This window comes from Leucopleurus acutus (genome assembly GCF_964270905.1).
Source record: "Leucopleurus acutus genome assembly, chromosome: 4".
NCBI classification, from domain to species: domain Eukaryota; kingdom Metazoa; phylum Chordata; class Mammalia; order Artiodactyla; family Delphinidae; genus Leucopleurus; species Leucopleurus acutus.
Genome location: NC_139146.1, coordinates 47,382,403 through 47,395,101, shown reverse-complemented (window position 1 = coordinate 47,395,101; position 12,699 = coordinate 47,382,403). Strand labels below are relative to the sequence as shown.

At 36.9% G+C, this 12,699-nt stretch overlaps 1 protein-coding gene across 3 annotated transcripts in view; it reads right to left on the bottom strand.

The window, feature by feature from the left end:
* SLIT2 (slit guidance ligand 2) overlaps positions 1 to 12,699 on the bottom strand; it is a gene marked incomplete at both ends in the record, with an annotated part of 381,466 nt that overhangs the window by 143,694 nt on the left and 225,073 nt on the right. For all 3 annotated transcript variants that reach the window (XM_082837578.1, XM_082837576.1, XM_082837577.1), the window contains one exon: positions 273 to 344. In XM_082837578.1, coding sequence (XP_082693704.1) covers positions 273 to 344 — 72 coding nt within the window. The remainder of the gene's footprint in view (positions 1 to 272; positions 345 to 12,699) is intronic.

Below are 12,699 nucleotides of genomic sequence, written 5' to 3'. Positions count from 1 at the left end.
ATCAAATAATTTCTTTAAATTTCACAAGATTAATCACAAGGTTTGAAGAATGAATTTGATAACAACTTCAGTTTCAAGACATCTTCTAAACGAGAATCTCTTCAGATAGCTTGTGAAAACAATTTAAAACTTACTGTTACAAGCTCTCCTAAGGAAGCATAAGATGTATATAGGCTTGCACCATTTTTTTCTGACACTTTATTTAATATAAATTAAAGTTGGAAAAATGGGTAATTTAAAAAAAAACAGTATCAATTAGGAAAAATACTTACAGATTTTTAATATCAACTGCCCCACGGAAAGCTTTCCTTGGAACTGCCTGAATTTGGTTTTCACTGAGGTCACTAAAAATAACAAAAAAAGAAAAAAGATCAAGTTATAAATGTTATTTAAGAATTATTTTAATCAATGTGTTTGAAAAGTGATAGGACACTTCCAAAAAAAAAAAAAGAAAGCTAAAATAATACTAAAGGATCATAATTAAATCCATAGCATTAGATGCAATTTCTAATACAAATATTTTATATATCTAATATAAATTAAAAAGTTGGACTAAATGGTTTCTTGAAGTAATTTTTCAGATATTTAATTTCATAATAAATTATTAAATATGGTTCTCTTAAATTTAAGAGCTGATTCACTTCTGTGTAATAAAATATATTTTTTAAAACAAATAGTAAATTGTTCATAACTCAATTTCAAGGGGTTCTAAAGTTTTAGTACTTCATATTTCTCCAATATCACTAACATAACTTAAGACGTATATAGGAAAGCAGTCCCTTTTAATATCCTAGAGAAGACTGGGCAAAAACTGATAAAACCTGGGCAGTGTGATTAAGTTTTCATAGCACTTTAAGTAATCTTGAAAATGGAACACGGCAGTACTGGCCCAACAATAAAACCCACAGTTCTTGCATGAAATATTAGCAGCAGGTTGATTTAGAACCTTCTTTAAATAATTCTATTATAACCATAAACACAGACTGTCTATATTTGCATTTTAATTTAATCGAGAAATACATTTTAATCAAGGGAATAAAAGCACTCTTTGAGTTGAAATGAGAGTTTGTAAAAATCACTCATCTCGTGAAATGGATCATTATTTTTCCTTCAGAGTTCAGATGCAATTCTATAAGCTCACATAGTATTACTAGCTTTAACAAGTAGGATATAAATACACATGCAAGAAATGTCACTGAAAAGAAGAAACTTTAAATAACACTACCACATAGCAGAAAGCTGAAATATCAAATAAAGTATTAAAGTAACAATGAAGGTACTAAAATTATCTTTAAATTCAAGATAACTGACGCTCACAAAGAAAGATGAAGCTACTGACCACGGGTACATGCCTGCCAAAACGGAGTCATTTTCCAATTTTGTGGAGGCATATTGGACGAATTCACCAGCATTCTCTCCCCCAATGCTTCTTATGACCAGAGCTGGTTGCTCACACACTTCTCGTCACACAATAGAGATAACTGGCAGATACAGAGATTTACTGTGTGGTTTTGACCTCATTAGCACTAAGTTTTAAACAAGTGAGATTTGCATTTATATCTCAATATCTGCAATGTTCAAATAAAAAAAAGTTTGCTAAGCAATTTGTAGAGAAATAATGTTAGTCTAAAGAGTAAAGGTCTTTAGCAAAAAAGCAAAGAAAAACACATACATATTTTATTCCAAACAGTAAGTTTGTAATATGTGCTTACGTAGGAGTTAAGGCAGCCATTCATGTCCTAAGTGAACTGTTATCAATAGCTTCAGTATATCCCTAAGAGTAAGAAAACTTCATTTCCTTAAAAATTGCTTATTTCTCCAGCTTGTCGTTGATCTCAGACTGACTTCCCTCCTTTGTTTAATTACATCGAGTTAAGAAATGTTTAATTGCATATATTTAAAAGCTTAATGTCAGAAACAGTGCTCAAAAGAGGCTACTGAGCTAGGAGAAGGTAAAGAGAGATACTGGAGAAAGAAAATTCAGAAAGTAGTAAGAAACGAGGAGGGAAAAAACTGGATTCAAGCAAATTTAATGCTAGAGCACTCCGTGAAAACATATAGTGTTTTAATTGTTGTGCCCCTGTCAGTTCAATGTTTTCTCACCACTTATTTTTTTTTCCCACTTCTCCTAGAACAAAGACTGCTTTAGAGACTGTGTAGGTGAATAAAAATGGCAGAGATGTTGGCTTCAGACCTTGCCTGCTTCCCAGGCTCTGCAGTCTTCCCCTCCCACCAGCTGGGGCCATTTCATGCGCCACCTCGGGCACAGTTTTTCTGGGGTCATGGTCTCAAAGAGGGTGAGGGTGTGGTGGGAGGCTAGTCAGGAGGATGACTTCAGGTGGCTCATAGAGACATGGCTGAAGAGCACTGAAACACAGTCAGAACACCATTCCTTCTGAATGTGATTTTAGTCCTTTTGACTGCCTCAGGCAGAAGTCTAGGGCATTAGAAGGGTTTTATTCTGCTCACACCTACCATCTTATCTTTTATAGAAGGGTGAGGGACAGTCAGGCTCAGAGCCTCCCTACGGTCAGTGGCTTATGCGTCGCTGCCCCCCTGAGTAGACTATTCTATGGGGTCTCTGCTCTTGTGCTCCGCTTACTCTGGCAGCCAAATTCAGTTGTGGATCTCAGGTCCCTTCAGTTAAGTGGGCAATAATATTCACCCATGACAGGAGGAAGAAACTTAACAAGTTTTCAGTACCTGCTATGTGCAATGCTTAAATTTTTAGAGATAATATAATATCAAATTTATGTTTTTTAACCCACATGGCCATCTGGTGAAGTAGATATTATTATTATCATTATTATTACTATTTGTTATGATTAAAGAAACCAAGCTTCAACGATATCAGGTGCTAAACAATGACAGAAAGTGTTGAAGTATCAAAAGATGTAGAGGAAATCCAGATAAATACTGAGTCAGGATGTGGGGATTTCTAAAGATGACACTGAGGGCTCCTGAATCCATCTCAATATGTCCTTCCTGTGGCCTAAAACTTAGGAGATTTTTTCTTAACTCATCCTAGCCTCTGACTTATGTCATTTGCATTTTTGTGTGAAATACATAGCACAAGCGAGAGTATGGAGGTAGAAAAATAGAACTTCTATGGGAGTAGCTTTTGGTCTGGTTTGCTTAGAAGGTCTAACAGGCAGTGCAGTAATAGGAGATGAGGTTGGAAGGAAAAGTGAGGGGTGTGAGGAGTAGACATTCTGATACCGATTGAAGAGTGAGTTCTTATTTCGGCAGACAGTGGTAGCGAGGGAAGAGTGATGTATGGGAGCAGGACAGATACTCTTCCTTAGATTAAACTGGCAGTAGAATTTAGGAGAATACCAGGGGTCAAAGACTCAAATCTGGATAACCAGATACAAGATTTTTATGATAGTTAGGGAAAAGGTAATGAGAATTATGAAGCAACGTAATAACCATCAATACATTGCTTGTTTACCCTGGCCTTGTTAATGGATGGGCTCCCACCCTTTAGACAGAAAAGGTACAAGAGATTAAGAGTGGTATCAGGGATGCATGAAGAACCAAAACTTAGAAGTGAATTGTATGTGGATATGGATTAGGCAAAGAAGAGAGAGAAGATAGAAGTCATTTTGAACTTTGATAGAGGAACCATTAACAAAATTGGGAAATCAAAATTTACAGTGTCTATTATGAGTTTGGTTGTGGAAATTTTTCAGTCTCGTTGGAGAGATGTGATTTATATCTCACAGTTGGATGATAATAAAGGTAGTATAGAATAAGTAAAGCATGAGTGGAATCTTAGAAAAGTGATCCAGGAGATCAGAGAAGTAACAGTCATTGGAGGCTTGGTTGATTCAGGCCACTTTCAAAATAGAAAGGGAATTTTTTGAAATTTGATGAAAATTACTGAGCTCAATATTTCTCATCTTCCAGTGTTGGTATGGGTGAGTAGGAGAAATGCAAGGAGAGAGGAGGTATGCCAGAGGAATTAAGAGCATAGGCTGCAGACTGAGAAGTGAAGTAGGTATTATTATTATCATTATTATTACTGTTTGTTACTATTAAAGAAACCAAGCTTCAGCGATATCAGGTATCAGTGCTAAACATTTATTAACTATGTGACCTTGCGAAAATTGCTTACATTTTCTGTATGTCAGTTTCTTCATCTGTAAAATGAAACAATAACAGTGTCTATATCACAGGACTGTTAAGTGGATTCAATGAAATACTCTTTAAAGTGCTCACAAAGTGACTGGCGCACAGTAACTACTGTAGAGGCATTGGTTACGTACATATTACAATTATGCTACTAGGAGAATTTGCTCTGTGCCCCTAAGTATATCTGCTCTGTTCCTTGAAGACCATTGTAGGCAATGTGATACATTACTGATGGGAGTGCATTGTTCTGTGAACTATGTGTATGAGAAAAATGAGTCAGAACTACTGAGCTAGCAGGATAGTGCTGCCAAGGGAAGAGTCTGTAATTATATCACTAGGCAATAGAGTGTAAAAATGTGCTTCCGAGTAGGAAAACGGCTTGATTGGAGTTGATTTTTAGGAAGATTGATCTGGAAATTGAAATTCGGAGCAGGCAAGGACAATGGGCAGAGAGTGGCACTGGGCAGTAGTGTGGAGAAATGGTGGGTCTCCAGTGAACTAGGTAATTCTTTTTGGAGAGCATTAAATAATAAAGTTGAGAGTTGGAGTTAGGTCCAAATATAAGGTCTTTGATGCAAGTTAAGGTGCTTGTCATCTTGGGGAAAGTTTGGAACCACTCAATTTTTCTGAGGAATGGAATAGCAAAATGCAAAAAGCGTTTGGGGAAAACAAGTGTGATAATTGGGGAGCTGGGATGGAAGACAAGGAGACTAAATTAGCTTTGTAAACTTTTGGACACAAATAAATGGAAAGATATTACATGCTTATGGACCGGAAGAACTAATAACATTAAAATGTTCAAAGTCATCTACAGATTCAGTGCAATCCTTATCAAAATTCCAATGGCATTTTTCACAGAAATAAACAAACAACCCTAAAATTTATTTGGTCCCACAAAAGAACCTGAAGAGCCAAAGCAATCTTAAGAAAGAATAACAAAGCTGGTGGTATCACATGTCTTGATTTCAAGCTATGCTACAAAGTATAGTAATAAAAACAGCATGGTATTGGCAGAAAAACAGAGAGATCAATGGAATAGAGTTGAGAGCCCAGAAATAAATCCAGACATATATGGAAACTTAATTTATGACAAAGGAGTGAAGAATGTACAATGGAGAAAGGACAGTCTCTTCAGTAAATGGTTTTGGAAAAACTGGACTTCCACATGCAAAAGAATGGAACTGAACCACTGTATAACATCATACATAGACACTCAAATTGAATTAAAGACTTCGATATAAGACCTGAACCATAAAACTCCTAGAAGAATATGTAGGCGGTAAGCACCTTGACACTGGTCTTAGCAATGACTGTTTTATACCTGTTACCAAAAGCAAAGGCAACAAAAGCAAAATTAAACAAGTGGGACTATCTCAAACTAAAAGCTCCTACATAGCAAAGAAAACCATCAAAAAATGAAAAGGCAGCCTATAGAACCGAGAAAATATTTGCAAAATATTTATCTGATAAGGGATTAATATCTATAATGTGCAAAGAACTCATGCAACTAAACATCAAAATTCAAACAACCCAATTAAATGGGCAGAGGATTTGAATAGATGTTTTCCAAAGAATACATATAGATGCATGAAAAGATTCTCAACATCACTAATCATTAGAAAAATGCAAATCAAAACCACAATGAGATATCACCTCACACCTGTCAGAATGGCCATCATCAAAAAGACAACACATAACAAGTGTTGGCAAGGATGTGGAGAAAAGGGAATACTTTTGCATTGTTGATGGGAATGTAAAATGGTGCAACCACTATGGAAAACAGTATAGCAGGTCTTCAAAAGATTAAAAATGGAACTACCATACGATCCAGCAATCCTACTCCTGAGTATATATGCAGAGAAACAAAATCACTCTCTTATAAGAATATCTGCACCCCTATGCAGCATTATGTACAATAGCCAAGACATAGAAACAACCTAAGTCTCCATCAGCAGATGAATGGATAAAGAAGATGTTATATATATATGTGTGTATATATACATGCATATATATATATATACACACACATACATGCACAATGGAATATTATTCAGTCATGATAAAGAAGGAAATCCTGCTATTTGCCACAACATGGATAGACCCTAAGGGCACATGCTAAGTGCAGTAAGTCAAGCACAGAAAGACAAATACTGCATGATCTCTCTTACATGTGGAATCAAATAAAAGTGGAACTCATAGAAAGAGAGAAAAGATTGGTGGTTGTCGGAGAAGGAAGATGGAGGATGGGAGAAATGGGTGAAGGTGGTCAAAAAGTACAAACTTCCAGTTGTAAGATTAATATGTTCTGGGGATGTAATGTACAGCAAGGTGACCGTACTTAACAATAATGCATTGTATATTTGAAGATGCTAAGATGGTAAATCTGAATAGTTCTTATCACAAAAGAACTTCTAACTATGTGAGGTAATGAATGTTAACAAAACTTATTGCAGTGATCATTTTGTAGTATAGCAAATATAATGTTATATGTCAATCAACCTGGAAAAATACAAACAAAAAGTTACTGCAAATGCTCAGGCATAATTTGGAATTTTCCATATGAATTAAAATATTGAACATCTTAAATCTGAAAGCCTGGTTTATTCATTTTCTGAAATGACAAGGAAGTGAGAAGAGCTGGAAAGACTGTCCCATTCTGAAGCTAATCTTGATATGAAGGATATGAACGAGGGTGAATATAAGTGGTTTCAAACAGGAAAGGTTCTACGTTCTTGGTATTTGCACAACTGGAAAGATATAGGCCTCCCAGAGCTAGGCCTGAGAAGTGACCCTAGTGGTCATCACCCTGGAGTTTCCCATTTTAGATCCTTCTCCTTCTACTACATACAAGCCATTCACAAAACCACTTCAGCAGTGTCTTCAACCAAGCCTCTTCCTCCCATTCTCTATTGCCATGGTCCCTGTTAGAATATCATCACCATTTCACACATGACTGAGATTCCAAACCGATATAGTTGCCTCAACTTATGATCCCTTCCAAGGCATCCACCATATTGGCACCACAGCTATATTTCCAAAATTGACATCATGTCAAATAACCGCCTCCTGAATTCTTCTCCATCTCAGTTAAGAGGACACCATTCTTACACTTGTTCAGACCAAAAACTCTGGAGTCCTCATTGACATCTCATATTCTTCTACACCCAACATCCAACCCACCAGCTAATTCCCCTGATTCTTCAAAATATATTCAGAATTTGATTTACCTACACCTCTGCTCCCCTGACAAAGCCACCACCCCCCCTTCTGTGGATTGTCTTAATAACTTCCCAACTCTCTCTCTGCTCCTCCCTTTGCCTTCCTATAATCATATCTTGCCACAACTCCAATCAAAATTCTTCATTGGACTTATAAATTCTACCAAATGTAAAACAGACAGCTAGTGGGAAGCATCCGCATAGCACAGGGAGATCAGCTCGGTGCTTTGTGACCTAGAGGGGTGGGATAGGGAGGGTGGGAGGGAGACACAAGAGGGAGGAGATATGGGGATATATATATATATATATATATATGTATGGCTGATTCACTCTGTTATACAGCAGAAACTAACACACCACTGTAAAGCAATTATACTCCAATAAAGATGTTAAAAAAAAATTCTTCACTGATGTCCCATATCATAAGGAGGGAAAAACTCAAAGCATTATAAGGTCTACAAGTCCCCCAAATCAACTGATTGACACCCTTGACCTCATCTCTTTCTCCTCCCCACCTCGCACACTCTTCTCCAGTTACACTGGTTTTCTTGGCATTTCTTGAAACCTTCAGATTGTGTCTCACTTGGGGGTCTTTTTTGATACTTTCTGTGCTTGTATTTCCACCTCAGATACTTTCTGTGCCTTCTATTTCATTCATTAATTATATTCTCTTAATTCACCTTTTATAAAATCATTCTTCCAAATCTTCAGATTATCCACATTTTATTTTGTCTTAAGCACCTAGTTCCTATCGCCATGAAATGCAGGGTTAAATATTGTTCAAGACACAGAGCAAATAGTACCTCCTTCAGCATAGTTCTTCTCCAATCCCCCAGCTGAGCCACGTGCTAAGATCTCTGTAACCTATTAGTAGCTATGTTATGCTGTGCAAGTCACCTACCCTCTTTCTCCATTTGTTCATCTGTAAAATAGCTAAGATAAATGGCTCTTAGGGCCATTTTGCCTGGTCCAAACAACAATATTATTCGTAATGTAAATTAATATTCAAATAACTAAATATCAATAAAATTATTACATAATTACAAATTAATTATAAAACATTCTTATTGATTATTGGGAAGTCAGTTGTTCCCATTTTCTGTGCTCTTAAGGCGACCTGCACACATATTTACTGTAACACTCCAAAATTTTTAGTTGAATTCTTTTCTTAGATAACTGTCTCTCCTGTTAGACAATATGATAAATGAAGTTAAGAGATTTTAGTTTATTTTGTTTGTTTAGAATTCCTGGCATATGAAAGGCCTTTAATAAGCAAAGTTTTATGGAAAGGAGGTAGGGAAAGAAAAAGAAATTCTGAAGAAAAATCTTACAAAACATGAGAACACGCTGGATGAGTGTGAATAAGGAAGAGAGGCGATAAATATAAGCCTGTGGTTGGAGCCCTGATAAGCAGCAAAATCCAGTATGATAGACACAACGAGGCAACACAGGAGAGCTAAGTGTCACTGTTTCACAAAACCTTGGAGATATTAAGCTAGAGCTCAGTAAAGAGATTAGAGGGAGAAATACAGACTAATGAGTCTTTGTACCACAGTGAGAATCGAGCTCTGCACGGTACATATAAATCTCCTTTCAGATGATGTGCATTGATGAATTTCACATTTGCAGGTTAGTGTCCCCAAGAACCAAGATTTAGTGCCCTCAAGATTTCAATCCCTGAAGGTGGGAAAGTCAGCTGTGTTCTTTTCTCTCTCCCACTTCTATTCTCTCATTCATGCATTCAAAAGCATTTATTAACAGCATAAAATCTGATGCAATCATTGCTTTGTGATAATTCTGTTTCTTTTATGACACATTTTTAACCAACAACTTGACCGCCGATTCTTCATAAATAGGGTTGTCTCTTCTACACATATCCTTTCTCTTCCACATCTTAAACATAATCTTATGTAGAGTAGTTTTCTTTTTAAATCATTCTTTGTCAGATGTATGAATGGTCTCTTTTTTAGAGGTTGTCAGTGCTGTTCGTCCACTGAAAACTGTTTTGTCACTCAGGACCTCAGCAACTTCTCATACTCAGCAACCAAAGCTTTATTGAACATAGTAGTAATAATACACATCTATTTTTCCTCTAATCTCTAATATGCGTTGATAACAGTGCTTTCTTGCACTTAATAAAAAGTTTTAATCGAAGTTTTTACACAACTTACGACACTTGTAAGACCCCATAGATACTTAAATGTAAAAATGTGTTCATTTTAGAATTTATGAAATAAGACAATACTCAAAACTACCTTGTATTGGGCAATTAACTGTCAGGCAATACACTTGGATTTATTTAATTGTTTCTATAACCATATCAGAATGTACTCTTCTATTCCCATTTGGAGGCAAGGAACTGGCATTTACAGAGGTTTCATAATTTAGCTGCAGTCATACAGCTAGTAAGCGGTGGGGCAGGGATTTGAACTTGGCTCTGTTGTTCTCCAAACCTCATATGCTTGACCACTGCTGCCCTGCCTCACACAGGAGGTGGCTTCTGTAGAGGTCTGGCTCTCTGGTATTGTAGTTCGATGACCCAGGAGCTGTGGTTTTAAAGTGCTGTTCTAGGATCAGCCATAAGAGTCCTCTGGGGAGGCCATTTAAAAAACAGACCTCTGGGGCTTCCCTGGTGGCGCAGTGGTTGAGAGTCCGCCTGCCGATGCAGGGGACATGGGTTCGTGCCCCGGTCCGGCAGGATCCCGCATGCCGCGGAGCGGCTGGGCCCGTGAGCTATGGCCGCTGAGCCTGCACGTCTGGAGCCTGTGCTCCGCGACGGGAGGGGTCGCAGCGGTGAGAGGCCCGCGTACCGCAAAAACAGACCTTTGAGTTCCATCAGAGATGCCAGGCAGAATCTCTCGGGGAGGTCCAGGATACCTGTGTTTTAAACAAGTCTGCTAGGGAACTGTTATTCCCATTGTCTTTGAACCCCACATTAGTAGCCCTTTGGTACATCTCCAATAAATGGTATCTTCTAGCTTTTGTTCGGTTTATAAGCCTGGCATTCATTTACATGCATCCAGTTGGAAGTTGTGAATGCCAATAGGAAATAAAAAATGGGAAGCACCAAAAAATATATACAGTTCTCTGACCAAAGAAAAAGGCTGGATAAGAGGCCAATTTTTTGCATTGTGGTGAAATATACATAGCATAACATTTACCACTTTATGTTTATAGTTCATTGGCATTAAGTACATTCACACATGTTGTGTAACCATCACCACCATCTACCTCCAGAATGTTTTGAGAGGCCATTTTAAAGACTTTTTTGCATAATGTAAAATCTTACAACCAGGACACTAATCTTGAAATAATAAATGATTTACAGTGTAGATAATGTTTATCCTTTCTCTTTCTTCTCTTCAAAATAGTATCATAACATCACCTCACATTAACACTGATCTTTCCAAGTAATATTTTAGTCACCATTTGGTTACCTATAAGCACTTCAATTAAGTGCATTCAAGGAAGACATACCTAATTGGGTAGAGCCGTCAGGTAATGAGAGATTCTAAAAATAGTGCATGACAACAAATTTTAAAAATAACCTTGTGTACAGTTTATAAGGGCCACTGAGCTAATAACCCATGTTTTATGATAACCCATGTGAGGTTATTTTTTTGACACATCCAAAGACACAGATAATCACAACAGTCGGAAAACACCCCCAGATGCCTGCAGTGGTATCCTGGAGGGTTGTGCACTGAGACAGGACAGGAATCAGGTTTTGGATAGCAATACTTGGTTCCACTCCATAAAAATATGTGACCGTGTGACCTTGGTCAAGTTACTAATATTCACTGAATCATGCTCTATTTTCTTTAACTCTAGAAAAAATATCAAGCATTGCTATGTCAGAGTTACTGCAAAGATTGAACGATCTGATGCATTCTATGCAAACATGTGAAGTGCCTTGCCCAGTCTTAACACACAAAGGCACTCACACATGTTACCTTCCTGCACTTCAATTAGTCCAGTTCAGTTCACTTCAAGAGTTATATACTGAGGAAGTGTGTGCTGAATACACTGCTAGTTCTTAGAAATAAAATATATAAGTAACATGGGTCTGCTCTCAAGAAGCTCAGTTTCCGAAAGAGAAAGCAAGCAGGTAAGGTGATCATTATACTGCTGAACTGATAAAAATACCAGTTTCCTGAAGGAGGAAATACTTAATTTTGTTGTTGATTGGAAATACTTCATTTTGTCATTTTAATCATTGATTGGAGTGTTGGGGATGGTAGATAATAGTAAACAAACAAACAAGACAACAAAATAAAAAGAAAACTTTGCTATGGAGTTTCTTTTCTAATTTTTTATTGTGATATAATTGACATATAACATTATATTAGATTTAGGTATATGACAGTGATTCAATATATGTGTATATTGTGAAATGATGGAGTTTCTTATGTTTACATATGGACTCATGGAATATACAGTTAACCCTTGAACAACATGGGTATGAACGGCACGGGTCCACTTATATTCAGATTTTTTTCAGTAAATATACAGTCAGCCCTCCATATCCATGGACGTGGAACCTGTGGTTACAGAGGGCTGACTGTAACACACTCACAATGTAATATGCATGCATGTATTCCTGTCAAGTCTTTGTATATCCATTTCCCTCTGCCTGGAATATTCACAAGTAGTCCTTCACTTGGTTAATCCTCCCACTCAACCTTTGGAGCAGAATTTAAATAGTCTCTCTTCTAAAAATTGTCTCAGAAATATCCTAATACTGGAGTAGGCTCTCTTCCTCATGCTCCTGTAACATGTCATACTTAACTGATATACTGGATTATAATTGCTAGTTTACTTGTTGACACATCCCACGAGAGCCAAAAGTTCCCGAGAACAGGTACTGAATAATTCATCATTGTGTCCCCAATGCCGAATACAGTGCCTGGCTGTGGTCAATAAAGTGTAAATAAAAATGTCCAGAACTGATTAGCAAATTAGTAGTATACTTATTGACATTTAGGTTCTCAAGCAGATTACTGATTTAATAGGTACTCGACGTCTTTCTTAGGATATATTACATGAAAATGTCATCATCTACTCTGGTATATTAAGATCATGATATACTTATTATTTTCTTCCCAAAGATATGGTAAAAAATATTCTTTTTGTGATCCAAATATTTTTACTGAGATCAGTAAGATAAAGGTAACAGCAAAGTTAGAATGATGGTGTTAGTACAAATGTCACATATTTCAAGTGGAAAACCGTCATTGAAAACCATTATTCAGCCTAAACAACAGTATCAGTTTCAGCTGATGGAAATAAAAACTCTAATTTTCTCAATATTAGGCTCAGGGATATATGTGACTTTCATAATTTAGTC